This window comes from Stenella coeruleoalba, assembly GCF_951394435.1.
Source record: "Stenella coeruleoalba genome assembly, chromosome: 10".
In the NCBI taxonomy this organism is placed as follows: domain Eukaryota; kingdom Metazoa; phylum Chordata; class Mammalia; order Artiodactyla; family Delphinidae; genus Stenella; species Stenella coeruleoalba.
The window spans coordinates 97,406,282-97,433,577 of NC_137156.1; the positions used below are offsets into that span (position 1 = coordinate 97,406,282).

Genomic DNA, 27,296 nt, shown 5'->3' on the forward strand with positions numbered 1-27,296 from the left:
CAACGGATAAAAATATTCTGTTTCATCTTGCACCTGCTTAATGCCTAGTCAGGGCAGGGCTGTATACACCTCCTTCGTTGGAAAGTGCCTGCCCCACCGGTAGCATCCTGGCTGGCAGAGTTGTGTCGTTAACCCCACATTCCTGTCCACAGTGACTGGTTCAGGGACCACCTAAGCTGGGCCAATCAGAGTGTCTTCCCCAGTAATACTGAAGTGAGGGAGGAGGAAAAGAAGGCAAATGAGAGAGAGACAGAGGGAAGGAGTAAGAGAGACAATCTTTCCACGCATTCACTCCAGCTAAAACATGAACTTCGGAGCTGTGGGCAACCATGTACACCCGTGACGTACACGTATCAGAAATAGCCAGTTTGCTAAGAAGGAAGAGTGAAGCCGATGTACAGAGAGAAGCCACAGTGAGAGAAAGTACACCAATTAACATCGAGAACAAACCAGGGCTCCCTAGCACCCCGTTCCTGATCCCAAACCAGTCCGAGGCCAACTTCATTTCCCCACCTGGGTTCCAGATAACACCCTGCATCTTTATAATAAACTCCATTTTCACTACCATCAGCTTCATCTGGTTTTTGTTGTTGCAACCAAAAGTTCTAATTAAAGTGAGGGCACATGTTAGGTGTTTAGTCAATTCTTGTACATTGATTGAATACATTCCTGATTTCTCCCTGCAGACCTCAATTTAAACGGCACTGGTGAATCTCTTTAGCACCTCCCATTAGATGCTTTGAAACAAAGACCTCTAACTGGATAACTTTTCCACTGGCCACATTCACGCTTAACAACACAAATGCCATGGTCATATTCAGACCAACTTGCACGCAAACACCCACATGCACCTACGTGTGTATCACTTTGAATGCACAGGCAGGTACTCAGTGCATTTTGCCCCCTTCCTGGGTCTTTCACTCCAGAAAAGCAGAAAACAATGAAAAACAGAATTTATAGTCAACAGCCTGGGTGACATCTCTGATGGCACTTAGCAGTCATACACCCTGAGCAAAGCATCCAACCTCTGAGCCACATTCAATGAGACATTGCCACCATGCCACCTGTTCTGGGAGCTGGGAGTGCAGTCCCTATGTAGGACTCTGGACACTTAAAGCAGCATCTCTCCAAGGATGCTTGTTCTAGAACAAGGATTAGCACGCTACAGTCCATGAGTCAAATCTAGCCCACAGCCTATTTTTGTAAATAAAGTTTTGTTGGAGCACAGGCACGCCCACTCATTTCTCTATTGTCCATGGATGCTTTGGCACTCAAGAGCAAAGCTGAGTAGTTGAGACAGAGACCATATGGCCCACAAAGCCTGAAATGTTTACTATCTGGCCATTTACAGAAAAAGTTTGAACATCTAGAAGATGCCAATAGGTGTCAAAAAAAAAAAGGACCTCAGTTAATGAGTTCAGGAAACAATGGGTTAAATATTTTCTTTTTTTTTATAGGACTTATCAGAGCCTTTAATATGCAGCTGTGCTCTATGACTCTCTAAGGAGGGAACACACTAGAATGCTTCTCATGCCTATTTGAACACACAGCCCTTTTTAGAGCAGACATCTTGAGGGACTGGTGTTCCAGAGTCTAGAGAGTTCCTCACCTATAAAATACAGATGATAATAACCCAGCTCTACCTGCCCCACAGGCTGTGGAAGATCAAATGCGACAACAATGTGAGTGGGTCGAGCAAACCACAGGCAAATGAGAATCACACCTTCAGCCCAGTAACTTAAAGGTATTTTCTCTCCATTTCCCACCAGCCATTCTGAGGAAAGACATGAAGAGCTTCAAGGAGTCAACTGTTTCCAAGAACCTGTTGATTCTAAAGAACTCGCCTGGCCTCCATAGAATAGTGCACTACTGGAAGCCTAATGGGAAGGGTTGCTGAGAGATTCAATTTGTTTCCATTAAAGAACATCAATTAATCTTGACTCTGGATGGAAGATAGGCACCTCTCCTCTTGAAGGTTTGACTAGCTCCCCGCACTACAGGAATGACATGGGCTCCAGATAGGCTGTTTCTTCACGCAAAGCCATTCCACAAGCCATGGGGTTCTGATAGGGACAGATCCTCCTGCAGAAGGAACATTTGATCTCCCCCCCAAGAAAAGACCCTTGCTCATACTCCACGCATACATGCTCCATGCCCCTAGCTTTTCCATGTATCACCTACAGCACCAACTGGATTTTGTCACCAAGTATTACCCAAAGGTAATACTTTGGGTAACACCAGTTAATGGAACAACTCTTTGAGACAAAAGACCTCTCTACTTCTTTTTTTTTTTTTTCCAATTATTTTTTTGGCTGCATTGGATCTTCGTTGCTGTGCACGGGGCTTTCTCTAGCTGCAGTGAGCAGGGGCTACTCTTTGTTACGGTGCGCAGTCCTCTCATTGCGGTGGCTTCTCTTGCTGTGGAGCACAGGCTCTAGGCACGTGGGCTTCAGTAGCTGTGGCACGCAGGCTCAGCAGTTGTGTCTCGCAGGCTCTAGGGTGCAGGCTCAGTAGTTGTGGCGCACGGGCTTAGTTGCTCCACGGCATGTGGGATCTTTCCAGCGCAGGAATCGAACCCGTGTCCCCTGCATTGGCAGGCAGATTCTTTTTTTGTTTCTTTTTTCTTTTTTTTTTTTTTTTTTGGTACGCGGGCCTCTCACTGCCGTGGCCTCTCCCATTGCGGAGCACAGGCTCCGGACGCGCAGGCTCAGCGGCCATGGCTCACAGGCCCAGCCGCTCCGCAGCATGTGGGATCCTCCCGGACCGGGGCACGAACCCGCGTCCCCTGCATCAGCAGGCGGACTCTCAACCATTGCGCCACCAGGGAAGCCCCGGCAGGCAGATTCTTAACCACTGCGCCACCACGGAAGTCCAAGATCTCCCTACTTCTGACTCAGATGCAAGGAAGTGCGCAGGGAAGGCGAAGCAGGTCAGGTAGGGAATGGCCAGGGCCCCAGATTAGCAAACAACAATGATGTTATACTGAGATGTCACGCTACTTAGAAATGGATGTTGCCATTTCCTTTTCCAAAACAAGAAGTGGGGATTGTGGGGAAGGGGACAGAAGGAAGAAAGTGGGAAGGGAGATGGATATATGGAAACACCATCCACCCACCCACCATCCTGCAACTCTAACCCTCTCCAGGCAGTTCAGATGGCACCTGCCCATCTTCTCCCCTACCATAAAGATCCAGCATCTTCCAGATGCCAAGTAGTCACAGACAGTCCCTGGCACTCCCAAGAGATAAGTCTTCCTAGAATAACCACAATTCACAAATACCACGTCTATCTGTGGAAGAAAGGTCCCAAGAAAGGCAAGTCTTCAAACAACGATTAGGGAAAGGTGAAAGGAAAATAACAGGCAAAGGATGACTCAATAAAAGGATACACTGAGGCAACTACAGTAAAAACAGAAAATCGCCGCCACGTGACTGTGGAGAGCCAGACAAGACCCTTTGTCTACACTAGAAATACTCAGACCAGAAGGGCATTTCCTAAGTGATAAGCCCAAGGTCCCATGCAGGGAGGGGCTCGTTCTACAAGGAAGTGGTGTTGGAGGGAGTTCCTAAGGATTTTGAAGGTCTGGGTTGGACAATTTCAGTCTGAGAACCTAAGAGCAAAGAGACAGACTCAAGCAGGATGCGGGTCTAGCAGATTCTGTCTCGGAGTGGGGCAGCCAACCAATAAGCCCACAGTGGGCCTCACTCCCCTGACTCCTAGCAGCCATCAGACACTGAGCTAACAGCCCTTGACCATCCTCGCTTCTGGTGAAGTTCTTGCAATTTCTACCACCAAATACCAAAGTTTCCTAAGAAGATTCAGACCCCAGCAGCTGGCAGAGAGGTTCTGAGGCTGGCACCAGGAGCCTCTGGAGAGGAAGGTGCTTCATACGAAACTCGGGCTTCCAAGCAGAAGCAGCCAGCTTGGGAGCCACCTGTGAGCAACACTGTCTCAGCCGCCTCCACCTGGTCTCTCCGCGACCCCGCCCACACCCCATCCCCTCCAAGCGGGGAAGGTCAGCCAGCTCGCAAAACAGAGGAAACCACTAGGCAGACATCTGCAGGGCTGTGCTGTGCAAGGGGAAGCCATTGTTCTGCATGGCTCCAGAACAGGCCCATGGTGTGGAAGTTACAAGGGTGAAGATTTGGATCAATATAAGGAAAACCATCAGAAGCCTTGGAGCAGTTCAAAAGAAGAGGCAGGGGTGTCTGCTGAGATACAAGAAACGGGGGCTGATGGTATGCAAGCCAACGTTATTCATTAGGAGCAGCTGCAAAAGCATCTCTGCTCCCCCCCACCCTACTCCCAACTCTCCCCTGTAGCCCCCAGCTGCCTGCCACACTGTTGGGGAGATGACCAAGAGGCATCCAGGACTGCACCTTAAAGATGTCTCTGACCATGCAGGGCATTTTGATATAGCCTTGCAAACAAACTGCTGCCCAATGTACTGGTCATGCTTAAATAAACAAACCTCTTCTGCTCCTCAGAGAGTAAGGCATCCTCTGTATGGTTAGTCCTGGAGGAAAATTTCAATTTGACATTGACACTGGTGCTGTTTGCATTCTTGGTCCACACTGTCTTGGCACCTATAGCAAGTCTTTCCTGAGATACAGATTTTATCTTGCTTCCTGCTGCTCTGAAGATGTCTAATTCCTCTTTGAGGTGCCCCACTCAACCCGCCTCCTAGAAAGTGAAATACAGGCAAACCACAAAGGCCATATTTTAAGTCAGACCATCCCAAACATGATATTCCCTCCAAAGTTGGAGAAAATCTGTGACTTTTATATAATGAAAATAAAAGTTCAATGAGATTTTGATTAAAATAAACAACCACCACAACACTACACCAGGTGTCACTAACTCCAGTAACTATAGGGGCCTCGGGGGCTCAGGTGAACTAGCAGAGCAGGCGAGGTTAGGGGGATGAGGACAGTGGCCAAGTGAGAGCTCGAATCCTATCCAGGAAGGGCTCTGGCGCTCAGCCCCATCGCGTGCTGCCACATGGGAATGCAGGCCCAGCGCTGCCAGACCTTCTGACTTTTTAAAAAGGTGCTGGAAGTCCAGATTTTATGTGAAATCTCCTCATTTTTACTTGTTGGCATCTAATTCACATTTTTCAAAGACACAGTCCAGGCCAAATCAAACACGACTAAGGGCTGGATCTGGCCTGTGTGCCTTCAGTTTGCAAGCTCTGCATAAAAGTTCAGCTTAAACAAATTACCAGAATGTGCAAAACAGATCCTTCCCCATCACCCCCTCCATCTCTGAGAAATGAGGGGGGCGTTAGGGACGGCGTTGCAGGTGAGATGAGGTTCAGGAATGAAGCAGGGCCAGTGACGTGTGCTGTCCAAATCTCTAGGTGAGAGCTGCAAGTTTACATTTCCACTTTGACAGAGTCCGAGCAAAATGGCTGCCTCTTCAGCGTGTTCTGCTTTCCTCTATCAGAAAGCAAGATTTTTACTTTTGTTAAGGAAATTATCTTCTTCCACTGGGCTGCAGGAAGCAGAATCACAGGGTTGGCAGAGACCTTATATGTCACTTAGAACAAACCTCCCTCTGATGCCTAAATCCCCACTCTGACAATCTTTTCCAGGGGCATGTCACCCAGCTTCAAACTCCTACACCAGGGAGCTTGAGGCTTCCTGAGGCTGTCTGCCTGTCCTTTCAAGACAGCTCTAATTGTTAGAAAGGTCTTCCAGACACTAAACTTCCATAAACCCAGCCCCAAATCAGATTACGTTTTTTGGCAGCTGCCTCCCCATGACTCACACCAAACTTAATGTCAACGAGAACCTTGAGTCTTTTTCACCAGCGCTCTGCTGAGCACACCTCTCCCCAGTCTGTGCTTGGCCAGCTGGGTTCTTAGACAGAAGGGCAAGCTTTACACTTTCTTCCTTCTTAAATTTCAGCCCATCTACAGGTTGTGATAAGGCAGCCATCCATTAACAGGTACAAATCTTTGTTAGTGTCCCAGATTCTTTTAAGAGGACCTTGGCACTACCTCTGCTCCACAGATTTCTGGAGCTGAGGGCCCTGCGTGCAATCAATAACACAGAAGGCACTGGGGCATTTGCCAGTAAATACGACCTGCTGTCTCCTTCTCCAAAGCCTGGTTGCTGGAAATATTTATGGAGGATTGAATGAAGGTTGGTCCCTTCCTCCAGATCAAAAAACTCAAACGCCCAAGCAGGTAACAAAAATGAGTGAAGTGAACTAGGTGGGCCCTAGAAAAAGTGGAGCCTGTGCCCCAGTTGGAGGGGGCAGCCAATTCTTGCCTCTGTCTGAAAACAGGCGCCCAGTGTTTCTAGATCTTCCCATTTCATAAGAAATGCCAGAAATCTGGATTTTTATGTAAAGTCTCCTGATTTTTTAAAGACTTTCTAATTTTTTAATGTTGGGAATTAATTCACCTTTGTAAATGTTCCAAAGGCCAAACAAAACACACTAGTGAGTCTAAGTTTGCCTGCAAGCCACCGGTTCTGCTCTAGATGTTCTAATCTCACTCTTGGATCAGATCAAGCCCTTCACATCTGGGGAAGCGTAACAGAGTGTGACCCACGTTCCAGACACTAAGCTAAATACTGAGTGTGAATTATGTCATTTAATCCTCACAAGAGTCCCAGAGAGAACTTCCCTGGTGGCGCAGCAGTTAAGAATCGCCTGCCAATGCAGGGGACATGGGTTCGAGCCCTGGTCCGGGAAGATCCCACATGCCGTGGAGCAACTAAGCCCACGAGCCACAACTACTGAGCCCGCGCGCCTAGAGCCCGTGCTCCGCAACAAGAGAAGCCACAGCAATGAGAAGCCCACGCACCGCACGAAGAGTAGCCCCCACTCGCCGCAACTAGGGAAAGCCCGTGCACACAGCAACAAAGACCCAACACAGCCAAAAATTAATTAATTAATTAAAAAAAAAAAAGAGTCCAGCGAGGTGCCCATTTTAAGGAGGTGGAAGCTGAGGCGTAGAGATGTGAGATGACTTGCCCAAGGTCAAGCAATCAGTAAGTAGTGAAGCTGAAATTCCATTCTGGGTCTGACTTCAGAGTTCAATGCACAGTTCCTGGACCACACTGTTTGAGCAGAATTGCTTTTAGTGAACTGTGCTTCAGTGTGCAAACTATCAACTTACACTGGGGGATTTTTTAACTACTAAAAATGTGTTGTGACTACTACAGGGGGATGACTAAGGCCGCCACCCACCACATCACCAGGTCCTCAATGGCCTCCAGCAGCTGAAGGGCCCTCCAGCCCACCTCCCCCCAGTTCCCCTCAGGGACGGGTCAGAGGCAGCCCCCACAGTGCTTCTCCTTGGGGGAGAGTGTCTTGCCCTGGACTCCAACCTCAAACTCATCCTTGAGGAAAAGTAAAGGCTTTACTTAAAGTAATGAAAGGGAGTCTCTATTCTGAAATTTGAAAGGATGGTGGCAAGTCAGGCATTTTTGTTTCATAGATATTGCACCATTTGCTATGCTGTCATGTGATTCTCATTGTGCAATCCTATCTGATGAGCATAATTTGAAAGACAAGATAGAATGTAACTTCTTGGCCTTATTAAGAAATGGCAAACCCAACTGCCCATAGAAACCAGGGAGCTTAGGGAAATGAATGAAGCAGTGGGTGTGAGATAAGGGGGTGTAGGGACCCAGGAGAAGCTCCTGGCCCAGGAAATAGTGGAGACTTAAGAGTGCAGGCCTCATCTAAGAACGGCGGCTGCCACTCAGCTCTGGCTGACTGGCTGCTGTGAGGGAACAGGGGCCCAGCACACCAGATCGTCTGGTTTGTCTCATAAGAGTCAAAAATACAGATTTTTCTATGAAGTTGCTCACTTTGTTGTGCATCTCAATAAAATACATCTTGCTTGGTGATCAGTGCTGGTCTGGAAGAAAATAAGTTGAATTTTTTTTTTTTTTTTTTAGTTTTGAGCTGCTTTAAACATCTGGAGAAAGAGAAGGATATCAAGGAGTCATTCTTAAATCCAGACTTCTGAGGATGCAGTCTGGGAGTCATTGATTCTCCATTGACTTCTTCCACAAAGGGAGATAGCCACACCCTGAGTTGACCATAGGCTTGGCTGTTAAGCTCCTGGTGGTGTTAGAAGAAAGGTCAACAAGGATGGGGAGGGAGGGGGATTTTGACCTCTAGTGAGCTAAAGGCCAACTCAATTCACTTCTTCCAAGTCAGGGTCACAATGAAGAGCATGGGAATCCATCCATTGGAGTGATACAATATTATACACTTGCCAGGTTCTAGGCACCTTTGCGGACCAAAATTCCAAGAGGTTGTGTACTTCCAAGGAGGCCAAAGGTCAAGTCTAGGTGAGTCCAGGCTTCTGACTCTCTCTTCTCCTTTGTGTCTGGTTAGGCCTGTTGGCATCTCAGAGAAAAGTCAGGGCAGTTGTCCAGGCTGGTCCCTACAGGGACGGGGCAGAGGTTCAAGCTCCAGACCAGCTTTGGTTACTCTGGAGCAACAGAACCAAGATTCAAGTATGGGCTTGGAGGGGAGGCCTGCATGCCCAAGCTGCCTGGGCCAAAGGAGTTCATGTAGAGAACCAGACTTCTGCATTAGGGTGTTGAGCCACAGCTTCAAGCCAGGTGTTCATTTCCCAGTCCGTGGCCTCTATCATCTATTTCCCTCTGGAACCTCCCGGGGGGTGGGGGTGGGAGGGGCAAAAGCCACCTGGACAAGGGACCAGGCTGGGGCCAGGGTCCAAGGTCTGGCATCCTAACCAAAGGCCAATTTGTTATTGCCCCATTCATGTTTCTATCTATTCAAAGGAGAAATTCCTTTCAGAGTTCAATATCTTTCTCTTGAAGAGTTGGTAGTATTCTCTTAAAGATACTATTAAACTCACATTTTTAGAGTCAGTACCTCATCCCATTCTCTTAAGACTTCTCTGCTTCCTGGTTCTGTCTGCCACACGATGTGCTGTTTCTCTTAATGATAACCACTGTTTATGGGGCATCCACTGTGTGTCTGTTCTGGCCTGAGTGCTTTGCAGAAAGGCCCAACGTAGGTATTATTGTTCCTATTTTACAGTGGTACAGAGAGCTGAGCCTCAGAGAAGTTAAACAATCTGTCCACACTAATAAGCAGCACAGCTGAAATCTGAGCCCAGATCTACTGGACTCCCAAGCCTACCATATTACTCTTATACTTGTGATTATTAATAACCCCCTAGATAACTCTTTGAGGTTGGATAATTATCTCCAATTTACATATGGGGAAACTGAGGCTCAATGAGATGAAAAGGCTTGCCCAAAGTCACACAGCTAGAAAGTAGAGAAGCTGGGCTGCAAAACTCGGGCAGTTCTATACCAACAACCAGGTCCTGGGACTTCCCTGGTGGTGCAGTGGTTAAGACTCCATGCTCCCAATGCAGGAGGGCTGGGTTCGATCCCTGGTCAGGGAACTAGATCCCACATGCATGCTGCAACTAAGAGTTCACATGCCACAACTAAGGAGCCGTGAGCCGCAACGAAGGAGCACACATGCCACAACTAAGGAGCCTCTGAGCCATAACTAATGAGCCTGCCACAACTGAGACCCAGAACAACCAAATAAATAAATAAATAAATATTTTTTTAAAAAAACATGTCCTTACCACCAAGCCTGCACTCCTTGGTTTCCTGACATTCTCAAACTGGATAGACATGCTCATGTCCTCATCCAAATACTCAATTAAAACAATGAACAGGGCAGAGCCTTTTGGCAGGCCACTAGAGACTTCATCTAGGCTGACAACGGTCCATGCAGCAATCAGCACTTGTTTGGACAATTATGAACCCATGTAATGGTGTTCTCCAGCTGTCCTGTGCTTAGGCAACTGGTACGGGAAAGGCAGAAGACAGTGCAGATTCGTGGCAGTGCTGGAGAAGGGTCCAGACTGCCAATGCTGAGATTGGTCCCCTCTGCTCTAACTGCAGATCTACACCAGGGCTCTGTTTCCAGTCTTGGCCCCAGTCCACCCCTCTGCCCATTCAGATGATAATTATCTGGGTCTTAGAGGTAGCGGAGCCCCTAAATTGGGCCTCAGATAATCCTTCCAGTTTTGTCAAGCAACTTATTTTCCAGGGGAAGTAAGGGACTTTGTGGTTCACCAGCCAAGGTCTGGGGTAGAGGCCAAAGAGGGCCATTGTCTGAGGAGTCCAGAGAAGGCTTATTCTAGGGCTCTGACAAACAATAAAGGAAACTGGTGATCCAGGGGGCATTCCTGTTTCTTGGGAGAGTTTTCTCCAGGGGTATCAGGATTTGCCTTTTCACAATCTTTTTTCATTCATCTTGCCCTCCCTGGAAACAGCCATCCCGCACTTGACAGTAATGAGGATGGAGAGATGTGGCTGTCTCTTTAGAAACTGGGCAATTAAATTTTCCTTAATAAAGTTCTTTACCTTCTCCTGGCAGTATCATTTCTGTTGTCGACTTGCATGAATTTTTTTTAATTCCTTTAAATAGAAGTAGAAGACAGCATTTCCTGGAAAAGCATCTTAATATTTTCATAAGCCAAAACCTAACTGTGCACGTATTTTTCTATCCTTGATAGCTATTCCAGAACTTGCTTTGAATGCCTCTTGTGTTGCAGGCACTAGGCATAAGAATTCAGGGAATGAATAAAACAAGGCCCCTGCACTCAATGAGCTCACAGGGAGACAGACACATAAACAACGCGGCGGTAATAGCAGCATGTCCGCGGGGGGAGCTAGGCAAAAATAGAAATAATTAACATTTCTGCAGCACTCTAGAGTTTACTTTCTCACACAGCACCTCATTTGATCCTCGCAGCAACTAGCCCTTAAGGTAGATAACACCCTCATTTTACGGATGAGGAAGCAAGGATGCAGAATGGAGATGTGCCTTGCTCAAAAGATAGATCAGAGATGAAAATCAGGTCTGTGCCTCTGAATCCCAGACTCTGGACACAGCACCACAATGGCTTCTGATTTAAACCCAATAAACTAAATGGTTGGGCTTGACTATTCCCCCTCTAGGACCATCTCTTAGAATTGTGGAAGAGCAGGGAAAAAAATCTTCCTCGCTACATGGAGGAATAATCCAGTAAAATAATACATTGCATTTCAGCAATCATTCTTACTGTATGTAACGAGCACCACAAGAAGTTAAGCATAACTTAAGTATCTCTGGCAGATGTCTTTCTTTCTTTCTACATTTCTTTCTTTTCTTTTCTTTTATAGTTCAGTTGATGTCTGAACATCCTCCACAGCAGGAAAATTTGTCAAATTCCTTACTTATTGTCATCTTGGTGGCTTTTTAATTAGAAAAGTAATCATGCTCATTATTTTAGAATTGAATCAATATTGAACAATATAAGGAGAAAAGGTCTCCTTTCTGCTGTTCCCTGTCACTACCATCCTGCCCCATCCCTGACTTCCACTCCATTCCTAGTTCCCAAGAATAAACATCATTACCAGTCAGTAAGAACTATCAGACTCTTTTTAGGCACACCTAAATAAATAAAGACAAACATTTTTTATTAAAAAAAAACACAGGATTGTAACATACACACACACACACACACACACACACACACACACACACACACACACACTGGGGGTTCAGGTTTGTTTTTTTTCTCATTCATCAGTAGTCGACATGGTAACTAAATGCCTTCAAAAAAAGATTTTTGCCTTCAAAAAAAGATACACAGACAGTCAAGTTGGTGAGTTCACCACAGTCCAGGTCCAAATATTTCAAGTTCATGAAAACTGGGACACTTGTAAAACACAGGTTCCCAGGTCCCACCCCCAGAGATTCTAATGCAGGTAGCCCAGGAGCCACACCGGGTAAAAACACTGCAATAGGCAAAGAAAGCATCATGCCTGTCTAAGAGTTACTGGAACCTTCCTCTCCCAGCTGCCCATACAGGTAACGCCACCTCTACTGATGGTTTTCCAGTACTGTTGCATTTTCCTCTCCCTACTAATTGGTACACTCACTGAGGGCGTCACCTGTAGGCTCAGGTTCACTGTCCAAAGACTCAATGTTGGTGACCTTCTGAGTGGTTGAGCTAACATTTCCATCGTTCAGTGAATGCTCCTGTGTGCCAAGCAGCATGCTGGAAATTCTGATGTGTGTTATTTCAACTAATTCTCACACACACACATACACACACACACAAGTAGGTATGACTATCCCCATTTTTCATATACGGAAACTGATGAGGTATTATATCTATTTTTCTTCTTTCTTGGATTAAAAAAAAGACATCACTCAGCTGATGAGCCATAAGCCAAGACACAAACCCAGGTCTGTGCAATTCCATCCAGAGCACGGTCCCCCCCATAACACAGCTGCCTCTTTCCACAATCCATATTCTTGTCTCACCCAATTTCTGTGACTTTAGCATAACTCTATCCAACCAAGATGATTTTCAATCCTCTTCAGTTGATCCCTGGCTTTAATTTCACCTTAAAAGCACTTATCCTATGATTATATTTACCAACTTGAGTATAACTATTAGAAAATTCCTTTTTTGGAACTACTTTTATCTTCTACACAAAGAATTGTGTGTTTCTCTTAGAAGCACCCATCTTCCTGACCCCTTAAGTATTTTGATAGCTTCTGACCCTTCTCTAAATGGAAAGATGGTTCGGTCTAGATCTTAAATAACTCAGGAAATAATGGTGGTGAGGTAAGCTTAGCCAATATGATTCAGTTTTACAGACCAATATCAGAAATCACAACATTTTCAGCAATTTAGATCCATTTGCTACAGGTTCCCTGAAGAACTCTGAACCACCCTTACATAATACTCAATCTTTTTGTAATTACAAGTTAAAATGTGTCTCCCTCACAGCATTATAAAGTCTATGAGGGCAGGGAATATAGAAGGAACTCAATAAATACTTGTTAAACTAAATCAAAGTGGACTGACCCACCACATTCTCAACATTTCTTTCCCACTATTCCCAATGGTCTAAAAATTCTGTGTTTCTGGCAGGAGACAATAGGACCCCCGCTGTTTTGGGCGCAGAGTTTCGATGGCACTATTATGCCAAGTATGAGATCCAGCAAGACAGAGACACTCAGGATAAGACCTGAGACAGGAGGGTCAGGCCAGAACTGATCAGGCCAAAGCCCTACATTAGCTTTGTCAAGGGACAAGTAAACTCAAAAGACCAAAACCAGGCAAAAGCTCCGGAGTCCAAATGACTGGGGTTGGAGGTCCAGGAGTAATCAGTTACCAGGTGTCAGAAGTGAGAGAGTGGCTGTTGTTCTGCCTCAGTTTCCCCAAGATGATATGTCTTCAGGAGATCCAAAACATACTGTCTGGAGAGGCCACTGATCAAAATACAGATGCTGTAAACTAAAAAGTAACGTGCTGGCAACTCTGCTTGAAATATCCTGCTGAGACAACAGCTGGGGAGCAGTCACATTGCTCAGCCAGTTTGCATTCTTTAGTACAAATGAAATCAGAGAAGAGACACCCACTCTTTTCTGTCCCTGAAGGTGGCTAAGGTGTTTCACTGGTAAGGGTCCTCTCATGGCATGTCTCTCTAATTCCTTATAAGGCACTCTAAGCTATGGATGGTCCCCCTTTGGAGCTGTCCCCTCCCACCAAGCTCCAATTCCTCCATAGGAACTCTACCTGCCTACGGGAATCCAGGCCTTTCTGTCTGACAAAGAGTTGGAAAACTTACTGATCTATAGTAAACCATACCCAGGAAATACCCTCACCAGCCATCAGAAGAAAAGGGATAGCAGGTTACCACTGCTAGGAGCAGACCGGCAAACAGGAACCCCAAAAGTACCATTGATGACCAGGGATGCGGGCAGAGGGCCAACAATGAGGAAAGGTACCACCAGGGAGGGGGAACCTGCTGTGGAGGCTAAATTCTTTGCCTTTGACAGGTCTCTCCTTTTAATACTTCCTGCCAAAGGCAGGAACAGCTGCCTGGGTACCAACAGGGAAGTGAGACTATGCAGGACCAGGAAGGGGAGATTTTTTAGCTGAAAGTAGCTGGGACAGATGTGGAGATGGGGAAGTTTTTGATGAGTTTTACATAAATCTGGTGGGACAGAAATGGCCACACACAAACCTATCACCACAAGAAAATGGTTTCCGACAAACAAATCCCCAGCCCTCATGGACCATCAAAACACGTGGGAGGTCATGCATATTGACTGATGTTCTTACTTAGCAAAGTCTCTTTATTGTAAGGTCATACTCTATTTCAAGCCGTAGGCCTATAGGCCTATGATGTTTTGCCTATCAGCTTCATTTTTATAATTTTTCATTAAAGACCTAGGATCCTATTTTTTGTTATATATAGATATAAAAGAGATCTGAAGTCTGAAAGGTAATACACTGAATTTTTACAGTGATTATCTCAGGTAGTGACTTCTAGATTCTTCTATTTTTCCTGTATTTTCAAAACTTTTAAAAGAATGAGCATGCATTATACCCAAAAATCAGGAAAAAGTATTATCAAAAAATAAGAGTTTTATCCACTGTCTCCAAGGTCAAAGACTCACAGGAGCCAGTGGTTAGAAAGGAACTTCAAAATCCTCTCACTTCTGGTCTTATCTCCCACCCCTACTCCATTCTACCTACTCTGGATTTTAGCCACATCAGACTTCTCACCATTGTCCAAGTACCCAGGCCCTTGCATGACACCCATGCTTTTGCGCTTGCTGTTCTCTCTTCATGAAATGCCTTTTACCACTTGGAGAGCTTCTACTTATCCTTCAAAACCCTACCCAAAAGTCCTTTCTTCTAGAAGAACTTCTCCATCTCTCCCCAGCAAAGCTGTCACTTTCACTCTGAGTTTCCACAGTGTGTGATTCCAGTGCTGTCCCAGTACTTACCACACTGTACTATAATCGATTAATCTATTTTTGTAACTATCTTTCCTGGAAAACTATGAGTCCATCGAAGACAGGGACAGGGACCATATTTTATCCATTTCTGTGTCCCCATTTCAGCTATATAATAGGAACTCAACAGAAAACATTAAATTCCCTGCAGTATCCCTGCAAGTGGCCCCCGGTCTCTCTATCTCATTCCCCTCTAAGCCAAAGGTTGGACGGCTCTGCATAGATACAATTGTCCCTTCTTTGGATTCTTCATCTTCTTGAATTATTTCTCAGTCAGGGTTTCAGAAAGCCTGGATCTGCTCCATTATGTGCCTCTAAACTACAATTCCTGGTACAAGCCCAGGCACCCCAAAGCAGAATATACATGTGTGCTTAGGTGCAAAGTCCGGGGACCCAGTGGTAAAGAATCCGCCTTCCAATGCAGGGGATGCAGGTTCGATCCCTGGTCGGGGAACTAAGATCCCACACGTGTGGGGCAACTAAGCCCAGGTGCCGCAACTACTGAGACCGCTCACCTCAACAAGAGAGAGAAAACCTGCACGCCGCGACAAAGAGCACACGCGCCGCAAGGAAAAAAGATCCCGCATGCCTCGCCAAAGATCCCATGTGCCGCAACTAAGACCTGACGCAGCCAAAAAAATAAATTAAAATAATAAAATAAAATAAATAAATATTAAAAAAAAAGGCCAGCACAAGGACATCTACACTCACCATTCACTCACCAAATCCCACGGTCACCTATTATATACCAAATGTTATTCTAGGTACTAACAAAACACAAATGGACATGAGAAACAAAACTCTTGTTCTTAAAGACTTTCAATTCCGGTAAAAAGAAAAAAGAAGGGAAAATATCGTATAGGGAAAACATCATACAGCTTGAAGTGCTCTCCTGAGACTTCAAGTCAGCTAATCCAATAGTTACTCCATAGATACTTAAGATTGGGTGGTCAGGAAGTGACATGCAAGCCAAGAGTTGAATACCTAGAAGAGGCCAGCCATGTGACAATCCAGGGGAAGAGGATTCCAGAAAGAAGGAAAAGCTAAGTGCAAAGTTCCAAAGGGGGTACAATTTTAGAGAATTCAAGGCACCAGGAGAGTGGAGAGATGGGCTGGCTGAGATGGGCAGAGTAGGGCTTCGTAAGCCCAGCTAGCAGCTTGGATTCAATTCTTGAGCAATGAGATACTACCAGAGGGTTTGAAACTAGGAAGTGACATGATTAGATTAAATTGTGTGAGGATTACTGCTGGCTGCTGCAGGGAGACAGACTATAAAGACAAGAGAAGAAGCAGAGAGACCAGTTAGGAGAGCGGCTTTAACGCAGGCCTAGACATTTTTGGTTGTCACAACTTTGGGGGCGGGGAGGTGGCTGCTGACACCTCTACCTAGTGGGTAGAGGTCAGGGATGCTGCTCAACATCCCACATGGTGCAGGACAGCCCCTCACAACAAAAAATGACGCAGCCCCAGGCTTCCCTGGTGGTGCAGTGTTTGAGAGTCCGCCTGCCGATGCAGGGGACACGGGTTCGTGCCCCGGTCTGGGAAGATCCCACATGCCGCTGAGCGGCTGGGCCCGTGAGCCATGGCCGCTGAGCCTGTGCGTCTGGAGCCTGTGCTCCGCAACGGGAGAGGCCACAACAGTGAGAGGCCCGCGTACCGCCAAAAAAAAAAAAAAAAAAAAAAGACACAGCCCCAAATATCAGTAGTGCGGAGGTGGAGAAACCCTAAGTTAGGGGGATGTTGCCGTGGTCCCAAGAAGAGGTGATGGTGGCCTGGGCCAGGATGGTGCAGATGTAAAAGGAAGGAAATTCACTGCATTTAATATTTTGAAATATTGAAGGTTTTCCTCCCATATTTCCTTAGACCTCCTGGACCTTATTCAGGCAGGGAGGGCATTCTGTGTTCACTGTCTCAGGGATAATACAGGGAAAGAGTCAATTCTTGGCTTTTGACTTTCAAAATCGCAGCCCTCAGGGAGAAGAGAAAGAATGTGGGTTATGGACAATAGCTTTGAGAGAATGATGACAAAGAGCCAGGCTACCACCCCTATTAATCCCCCTCTCCTTCCCTCCCCCACACAGGGATAAAGATTCTGGGAGACTATAAAGCAAGGTGTATGTAGATTTTATGGATCTGTAAGAAAATAACCCACATCCTGCCTCACCACAGACAAGCCCAGGGAAGGAGAGTGATGAGGGAATGTCCACATATATTTGCACAATCTGAGACCCGAGGAACTGGGCCACTTCCCCAGGCAGCACCCTAGGGAGGTCCTGGAGGAGAAGTGAGTGCTGGACACAGCAAGATGGGCCTGAGACTAATGCCCAGAGTCTCTCACGACCCAGCACGGTGTGTGAGTCCCAGGATGACCCCCAGTGCCTGCAAATCTCATAGAAGGAGGTGAGGAGGGGAACAGGCAAAATGGCCTCAGGTTTGGAACAGAGAAGGACCACTGGCTGGACCGACCACTGCAGACCCAACAGGAAGGAGGATATCTTGGTAGTTGCCAAAGTAGATTGATAATAAACCACAACAGATGTCCCCTTGGCACTGCCCCAGTCCCCCTGCACCTTGGGACACAACACTGGAGAAAACAAGAGGAAAACCCCCAATTCACTTAGATTTATTTCTGCCACTCGCAGCAGAATAGGGATGTGAAATGTAAATCGAGTTACAGAAAAATAAAGAAAACCATATTTTTATTGCACCTGGATTTGTGGCTGAGATCTGCTCACCCTGAGGCGCCACAGGCCACGGGCTTCTGCGTGTCCATCTGCATTGTTATTAGCTGGCATCAACTGTGCGATCCCAGCGGTGGCACCAAGGTCCATTCAAGGTCCCTTGCACACTGCCTGCAGCTGAGTGCACCTCCTTACTGTCACACACAGGCGGGCACGCGCGCACACACCACGCATATTGATCAGGAAAGAACTGTCACCAAATTGCCATTTAAATCAATGGTTGAGCGCTCAGTAAATGGAAATGTCAAAAGCCACATTTTCTAAGTGACCTCGAAACACCACATTGATATCACTTATCTGAGCTGGATATGTATTTGTTTTACCTCTTCCCCTCTTCAAACTGTCTTCTTAGGAAACTGTAAAAGTTAGGGAACTGGGCAAAAGGCAAAAAGAGAAAGAATCTGGGTAACCCACAAACTGTGTAGCCTGACATTGTCCAAAATGTAATCTCTGGAACAGTCTTGTGGGATATTCTATGAAAAAGGTTTACAAGGCTGAGTAAGTTTGAGGAAAGTCTGTGGCCCGCTTCTTGGCGGTTCACACTTAACACATTCAAGTCCTGTGGGAAACAAACCTATTTAACTCACTTTATGCTAGAACTTCCAAAACCTATTTGACCACAGAGCTATTTTTTTCCACCCAATGCCTCTTTACATCCAATTTCATGGAATACACCTCAGGGAACACTACTCCAAACATAAATTGGCCTAATGATTAAACAAATTAAGAGAACAGAGCCAAAACCCCACTCCTGGGCAGCCAAGATATTTTATAAACACCAACAAGCCATCAGGAAGAAATCATTTACAAGTGAAATCAAGCCCAGGATACAGCTTGCTGCAGCCTGTATTAGGCCAGAGTTCTGAACTGAAACTCAGCACCTTTAAGACGTCAACCCCTGTCCCCTTCCTGGCAGCTACAAGGACAGGACCGAGTTTCTGAACCAGCCTCACCTCCTCTCCTCCTTTCCATGTTATACCCCCGCCTCATCCTATTTTCCAAGGCACCTCTGCTCTGCCTCCCAGGCAACCGTCCCCACCTGGCTTGCCCCACCCACCAAAGCAATTCAACTCCATGCGGTTATTGATCACCAACGAGGTGCAGGCACAAGGCTACAGCAATGAGGCTACAGCAACGAGCCAAGCGAATAGAGCTTTTGTGTTCACAGAAATATGGTCTAGAAGTGCCTGCGAGCCAGAAGTCTTCTCTGAACATCAGCTTCCACATCTGGAGGGGAAAAAAAAAAGTGGGAGCGTTGGACCAGAAGACACCTAAGATTGCTGGTTCTGTATTTCCAGGCTGGTGGAGCCTCCGTCAAGTCTCCAGTGGGCCCTTTTTCAAAGTGGGAGTGAGGGATCTGACACAGCTAGGTGGCTAAGTAGGGGATAGCAGAGATTGGATTAGAAGGAGTGTGGAAGGGTTAGGAAGGGTAGGAAGTCAAAGACTAAAACCCACCCCAGACTGGCCCCCCAGTGAAGGAACCCCTGGGTTTCAGGGCCAAATTGCCCTGGCATACATCTTGCCTCCCTGTACAACTGGAAGTCAGAAAGCCTCCAGTTTAAACCTCGGCTCTGCCACTGTTCACTCTGCAATCTGATACAATTTATGTCTCTGAATTTTACGTTTTAATCTGTAAAACAGGAATAATAATGACTATTTCACAGAATTTGGGGGATCACAAAATGAGATACCATATGCATGACTGAGACGTAGAGATAAATAAATTACCTCCCACTGATAAGCAAAGCTGTATAGCCTGAAATGAAGCATGGCTTGTAACAGTCACCGAATGAGTGAGTGAGTGAGTGAACGAATGAACAAATGATAGAGGTTTCTGGAAAGGAAAGGTCGTCCCTAGCATATAAACTCTGGTGGTGAGAACTCCAGAAATGGCCAATATAGACCCCCAGATCCACTGATTTCCTCAGACTGGGAGGTGCCTGGTGTGCCATGTGCCCCAACCACATCCCACCACGACTGTGACAGACATCACCCCACCAAACATCACCTAAGCTTTCAACACATCAGCCTTCACCCAGTCTCCATAGACAAACATCTCCCCTATCAGGCACAAACAAGGAAACTCATCAAGCCATGAAAAATATTTCCTTAACAAATAAAAGCTCCACTTTCAATGGAACAGAAAGTATGACATTGTTAGGGGTTGAATGTTTGGTGTTCCTCCCCAGATTCACATGTTGAAGCCCTAACCTCCAATGTGATGGTGTTTGGAGATGGGTAGGGCCACTGGGAGGTGATTAGGCTCACATGAGATCATGAGAGTGGTGCCCTCATAATGGGATTAGTCCCCTTCTAAGAAGAGGAGGATAGAGAGCTCTCTCTCCACACACAGAGGAAAGACCATGTGAGCACAGCGAGAAGGCAACTGTCTACAAGCCAGGAAGCACGCTCTCACCAGGAACCAAATCTGTGGGCACCTTGATCTTAGGCTTCCCAGCCTCCAGAATTACGAGAAGTAAATGTCTGTTGTTTAAGCCACCCAGCCACCCATGGTATATTGTTATAGCAGCCCAAGCTAAGACAAGTGTCAAAGAAAATATAACTCGAGCTTGAGCTTGAGCTGTGAGTTATAAGAGTAAAACTTCTTATTAGTAACTTATCAGTCACTCACTCAACTGATTGTACACCAATCACATGGGGGAAATGAAAATGACCATAAGCATTTCTGCCCTCAAGAGTTCATGGCTGAAGGACTAAACATAAAATAGGAATGAAGGATAATAAGGCTAAAAATAGAGAGGCAGATGTGAGGAATCACTCATTCTGCCCAGAAGAGTTATTAGGAAGGCATCATGGAAGAGGGATCATTTGAGCAGGCATTGAAGTATGGTCAGGAGTTGCCCAGACAAGAAAAAAAGAAAAAAAAAGAGGGGAAGAAGGAGTCATTTTAAGCAGAATAAAGGCACAAATGGGGAAATATTTGGAGGTGAAAAAGTGTATGGAGGATGCAGAGACAAGGAATTGGTCTAAAGTGGATATGAGAGCACAGGCCTATAATAGAGAAAACAACTGAAGATGAAACAGGTAAATTGGCTGAGGCCCCATCACCAAGACCCTTTATGGATGTCAACTTGTAGGCCACAAGTTGCAGACTGGTGGGCACAGGCTGAAGCTCTCCTACCGACAGGTTTGCTCATGTAGCAAAGAGTTTCTTAAAAACTTGAGCTACCACTTAAAAATCAGGAGATTTTCATCATGGCCTTGGATTTGGCAAAAGATTCTTAGATATGACACCAAAAGCATGGGAAAAGAAAGAAAGAAATAGATAATCAGAACTTCATAAAAATTTTAAAACTTTTGTGATTCAAAGGACACCATCAAAAAAGGGAAAAGATAACCAACAGAATGGAATAAAATATTTGCAAATCATATATCTGATAAGGAACTTGTATCCAGAATGTAGAAAGAACTCTTATAGCTCAATAATGAAAAAGACAACCCAATTTTTTAAACGTTTTAAAAGTTAAATTTTTAAATATTTAAAATGATAATCAGGAGACTTTGGTTTAAAATCCAGATGCCCTGGAAACACTGAAAGAACTAACCACTCTGGGCTCACATCCCTTCATGGTAATGACAGGCGAGAGCTGAGCAGGGGCTGCCTCCTCTAAGTGAGCTCTCTAATCAGCCACAGTCCTCACTACTCCCCACTGTTCCCCAACCCAGCCTACTTTCCTCACTGAAGCCACTGAAGGTGGTGAGGCCTCCTAAGGTCATTGTCCAATCACTCTATCGCATAATCTCTTTAAGACTAAATTCATTCTGGTGCTGAGTTGGAAGTTTTTTATGTTTGGGGTTTTTTAAATTTCTTTTCCTTCACTGATTTTATTGCCATATTCCAAGAAAACTCTTAGCCAAGAATGTATCCTATATTTTGCGTCTCTCACAACACCCAGCACAAGACTAAGAACAAAGCCGATGCTCAATGTTCACTGAATGAACCTATAAATGAATGAGTAAATAAATACTTCTCTGTGATCTTCTTCAATACCTTGTCTTCTTCCCCCCAATTCTAGACTTACGCCATTAAGAAGATGGCCTAAAATGAATATGGATGTGTAATAAAAAAATAAAACACGAAAATCAATCACTACATTTCTATTTTCATTTTCTATTAAGATGAAATGGAAATGGGAATTCTGAATAAATGCAGAACAGACCATTATGTCTAACAGCAAGACGAATTAGAGCCCAGGACAGTGGAGAGCACCTGCAAATAAGATTACCAAACACTATCAGGGATCTTTGAGGAAATTGTGAAAAATAGGATAGGCGCCATAAAGCTGGAGATGGGCAAATGTTCTGATTTTCAAGAGGGGAAAGAAGTTCGAGCTTGCCAGTTCCAGACTGAGAATATGGTGTCACTCTCAGGCATGGTTCCTGAACAGATTCATAAAGGGACACTTGTGAACACCTCGGACAGAAAGCAACATCGCTTTGGAGCCAGCACAGGGTCACCAAGAACAAGTCATATTAAATTCACTTCATTTTCTTCTCTCTGACAAGGCTCCTAGCCTAGTGGATGAGAGAAATATAGCAGATAAAATATATACAGTGCAATGATGAGGTGGGCAGTGAAAAGGGCTAATTCAACCCTTGGGCTGTATTAATAGAAGCATTACATACACCATAAAGGAAGTGATAGTGGTTTTCTTTCTCCAACCACATTTAAAGAGTCGCATTTAGAACTTAGTATCACTCTTAAAGAAGGCTTTTGACAGTACAATCTTTTGGAGGTCTATTTGGCAAAATCTCTTCAAAAGCATAAAGCTCTAATCCAGATTACTGGTAACTGTTGAAAAATTGAAAGATCTGGCTGGGCCTACATTCTAAGTGGTAACAACTGGTTGAACCCAAGTAGAGACTGCCCATTTGGACAGGACATGTGCTCTCGGGCTGACCATAACTACCACCTCTTCTTATGTTGCCCTGGTTGAGGCAGTGGGCCAGCTGCCACAACTCATCTTACTTAGCCAGCTTCACTCACTTATTCTACCTGCCAAGTACTCAAAGGCACTGGAGTTTGCAACCCGGGATGCAGTAGCTCCCAAGGTGAGTGAAGATGATAAAGCAGCAGTGAACCATCTTATATGAACAAATGGGAGATAATCATAGTCCCTGGGTTATGATCGGAGTCTCCAAACACCCAATGGGCAGTCATGGGAAAGAAGCATCTGTCTTGTTCTATGAAGTCCCAAGGTATAGAACCAAAAGGTGAATTAGAGACATACTTAACCCAACATAAAAACCGCTTACAACAGCCAGAGTGGTCCAAAAATAGAATCTGTGGGCTTGGGAAGTGGTGAGTTCTCTATCACTGGAAATGTGCAAGCATGTGGTGTACTACTGTGTTGCAGGTATATAATCAAAGGGATTCAAGTATCTGATTAGGCAAGAGAAGGCATGAGTCTGAAATTTTTCACAATAGGAAAAAAAAAAGCTGTTTTAAAACATTCCCCTTTAAAGAAAAAAAAAATTCCCCTTTGTTAGGTCAGTAAATGCTTCAAAAAGAGAAAAAAGGGACTAAGCCAACAAAGAACTCAGTATCATTTTTAAAAATCAAAAGTTCCCCTCACAAAATGCACAGAGGACAAAATCTGTCAAACTAGGTGGAGTGTTTGTGGCAAACTGGCCAGATGATACCGAAGGTAATTGGCATCAGGCATTATTTTTGGTGTTTGGTCAAACGCTCTTCAGAGGCCAGCAACAAAGGCAAGGGAGGAAAGTAAGAGGGTAAACAATGGGCCGTGATCGAGAGGCAGCCGGTCCCCACCACAAAACTGCCATCTGCTACTGACATCAATCCTTCAAGGGGCAGCTTCAGGCAAACAATGTATCGGGGACACTGGGCCTGGAAGAAAACCAGCTGCCTTCACATTTCCCACCTTGTGACCTTGGGCAAGTCATTTAACACTACAAGGCCTCAGTTTCCTCATCTCTAAAACTGAGCTCCTACAGACCCTGTCTGTATTTTGTGTAGGCCAAGAGTGGTGAGGTCTGGGAGTGAGCCATGGAAACAGTTGAGCCCTGAACACACATCAATAGTTATGATGATGATGATGAACAAAGAGAATTTTGACAGAAAAGATTCCGGACAATTTCGGGCGCAATAGCATCCTGACCTAAATTGTGTGGGTGTCAACCCTGAAGGAATAAAATCAAACTCTTTTAACTAGAATGCAGAGACATTTAGAGTCTGGAAGAGACAAGATCATTTGGACAAATTTCCTGCTGAAATGCATTACCTTGTCCGTGCTAATTAGTTGTTAAAATAAAGGCAAAAAATAAAAAGTAAAAGAATCAGCCAGAGCTATAAATGCTTAATTGATCCTCAAGCAAAGTTCAGGGGCCCAGTGGTGGCAATCCTTCAAAAATGAGATGAGCACATTTTCTACCAAGACGATGCTTATAAAAACTCCAGACTGTCCCAAACTCACCATACCCTTCTCTCTTATGGCATTTTTCAAGGGAAACTCAGTTTTAAAAAACAGTAATAATCAGCCAGTCTTACAAAACATAAACTTCCTAAAAAGTGTGCAGGCAAAGGCTGAAACCAGGCTTTGTATTGAACACTCGAGAGAATTCAGATCTCTGACCAATAAAGGGCGGGTATCTAAATTTTCAGGAACGCCGAAACATTGTAAATCACTGTCTTCTACACTGAACTGAAAACTAAAGAGGAGGAGCCCAGGGAAGAGCAGGGTTTTCTGCTCATTTCTTCCTGGGGTCTACTGAGAGGTGATCAGCACGCCAGGTTTGAGCAGAACTGAAAGGCACAAGACGGTTGGCGAGACTGGAAAAAAACAAAGCTCTCCCCTGATGGCTGCTCCCCTCCCAAAGTTTCCCAAGCATCTGAAGCGTGTACAGCAGCTGTGATGCGCAGCCTCCCACCGCTCCTGTGGAGGCCACCCCACTTCCTGGGTCACTGAGCCTTGAGCTGCAGCAGCACCTAGAAGCAGGTGTGGAACCTCAGGTTGCCGGAGCCCCAAATAACCAACTTGCTCAACAGTCCACCTATAACCTCAGGGGCAGGCATCAACAGCCCCGAAGATGTATTTTGTCTTTACTCTTTCTTCAGGAGACCACAACACACCCTGTGTTGCAGCAAGGAGAACTGTGACCAGAAAGAAAACATATGCCAAGAGGCCAGGCCCAGGCTTCTCTTAGAGTACATCCCAAGAGAAAGGGTGAGCATGGTGGATGGTGCTTTCAGGTTTTCCTTGCCAAGGCTGAGCCTAGAACTCATGAGGGTGGGAGAAGCTCCAGTCTGGCCTAAATAAGGATTCTGCCTGAATCTGTCTATACGATTGTGTCCGGTTTCCTCTCTCCCCTCGCTAGTGTGGATTTACAGGAGTGTGCACCCAGTGAGTAGCACTAAAGCTGGAACAAGCAGTCAGAGGTCACCTCATCCTCCTGGCAAGCTTTCCCTGACACTACGGAAGCCAGGCAGCGCCTACCAGCCAGCACACTGAGCTGTTGGCTTTCAGTGAAGGCTGATGACCCTAAACGCTAGTGCACAGACGGTGATCGGGGCTGCACACTGCGAGACAATACATTTTCTGCACTGAGCTCGCTCTTTATGCCTAAATGCCTGCATTAGTTTGGATCAATATGCTCCATAACAGTTAATCCATGGCAACCCAGTCCAGCTGAGAGTCACCGACAAAGAAGTGCAGCCCAGGGATGCTGCTTCCCTTAGCACATGCATGTGAATTCCAGCCCAGAGAAAGGGACAGAGGCAAAGCAATGACAAAAACCAGAAAGGAGAGAGAAAAAAACCCAGATCATTAAAAAAATAAATCAAATTAAGGGGTTTTTTGCATGGCGGGGGGAGGAGGCAGTGACTGTCAAAATGGCCTTAGAGTGACATGTCATGGCCAAGATGATGGAGTATCCGCGACACTCCTAAAGCAGGGCGTAGGATCCTCCTCACACACCTGCAATGCAGTGATCGCCGCCCGTTCTACAATCCATACTCCCAGCGCCAGTGCTCTCTGCAGTTGAAACCAGTCCGGACTTGTGCGGCTGCCACTGTTCCTCCTCACAATAAGATTATTGATGCATAACAGCATTTCATGATGGCAGGGAGGAAAAGGGAAAAAAGCCAAAGCAAGAGAAGAAGGAAAGGGGAGGGGAGGCATGACTCCCCAGCCCAAATCTCACCTTTTATTTGGGCTTCATATTCGGCAATGATCTCTTTGTCTTTCTTGAACTTAGTTTGAGATGACATCTTCCAATGTGGCCAAAGGCACTGACAGGCTGTTGGATTTATTGCTCCTTTTCTTCCCGAGTCCTCGCTCCAGCCCTGGTAATCACACGGCTCTGGTCGATTTCACAGGTGTAGGGACAAATCTCTTTCACTGGCTGCAGAGCCAGGGGAAAAAAATCCCTCTTGTTCTCAGAGGAAAATTCTCTTTACTCGCTGAAAAATGTCTGTAGTAGCTTGGTCTGGCCAAGTCCTCTTGACCAGAAGAAGAACCACCACCCTAGGAGCACGGTAACCTGCCTGATATTTTCAAGATTTTTCTTCCAAAAAAATAATATAACCGAGAGCGCTCACTCACCCCACTCACACACACACACACACACACACACACACACACACACACTTATGGGTGTACTCACACACTCATCCGGACATGCACACACACAGTTGTGAAGCACACACACACCCTCACACCCGCTTACCCGCTCACACACACACACACACACATCCACGAGAGGCGCGGCACCTCCTTGGTCCTGCAGTCAGCCTCCGGCTGGCTTTCGAAGGCTCTCTGCTAAGGAGATGGTCAGGTTGCCAAAGAGCCGGTCATCTCGCATCCTCCCTCCCTTCTGCGCCTTTGGTCCGATGTACAGTGAGGCTCAAAGCCAGGAGAGCGAGGTGGAAGTTCTCCTGCTGCAAGGCTTAAGCTCGGGGTGAACAGGGGGCCGGACTGCTTGCTCTGCGGGGCTGGCCAAGCGCTCCCCCCACTGCTCTCGTCACCAAGCTCCACCTCCCGGATTTTATAACAACTGACACATTGTAGCCTACAGGAGAGCAGAACTCACTGCAAGCAAAAAGGGGAAGAAACATTCACAAAAGGGAAGGAGGCAGGAAAAAGAACTGGGCTGGGGAGGCCTGAGAGGCCCCTGCAAACTCCTACCATTAGCAGTTGGGTTAGGGATTTTTCCTCCAAAAACTCCAAAAGGTCCACCTTTTCTTTGCAACATGCAATTTAATTCAATTTCTCAAAGCAATGGCTATGTGACAGTTTGTCACTCTGCCGGATCGTCTAGCAGAGGAGAGGGGCTGACCCATGTAGGCAACCTCATTAATATTTGTTGAGCATTATGGGGTGGCAGGGACAATGCCAGGCGTCTCAGACACACAGCTTTGCACAGCTGTTGGGAGCAGGCTTGCTGGAAACCCAGCCACCTCAGGGTCTCGTGGGGCTTTGGGCAAATCAATAACTCATGGAGCCTCAGTTTCCTCATCAGTAAAATGGGTTCTCTTTGGGGGCTTTTTCATTCTTTCTTTCAACAAATATTTACTTTACGCTTAATACAGGTCAGGCACCGTTCTGGGTATGGGAACACAGCAATGATCAAACTAGCCCCCGCCAAAAAAAAAAGAAAAAAAATCCCCACCCTCCTGGAGCTCCAGGGTGTCCACATCACCCAACTCTGGGAAGTCAGCACCAGTCATGGTAATATTCTCAG

The 27,296-nt window shown here is 45.9% G+C and overlaps 1 protein-coding gene across 4 annotated transcripts in view; it reads right to left on the minus strand.

The window, feature by feature from the left end:
• The window catches only part of SRGAP3 (SLIT-ROBO Rho GTPase activating protein 3), a 255,082-nt gene extending 228,523 nt beyond the window's left edge, over window positions 1-26,559 (minus strand). For all 4 annotated transcript variants that reach the window (XR_013830247.1, XM_079934821.1, XM_079934823.1 and 1 more), the window contains exon 1: window positions 25,758-26,559. Coding sequence is in view for 3 of the 4 variants with exons in the window: in XM_079934821.1 (XP_079790947.1) it covers window positions 25,758-25,824 (67 nt within the window). In the remaining variant the exon portion in view is untranslated. The remainder of the gene's footprint in view (window positions 1-25,757) is intronic.
• Window positions 26,560-27,296: the final 737 nt, after the last annotated feature.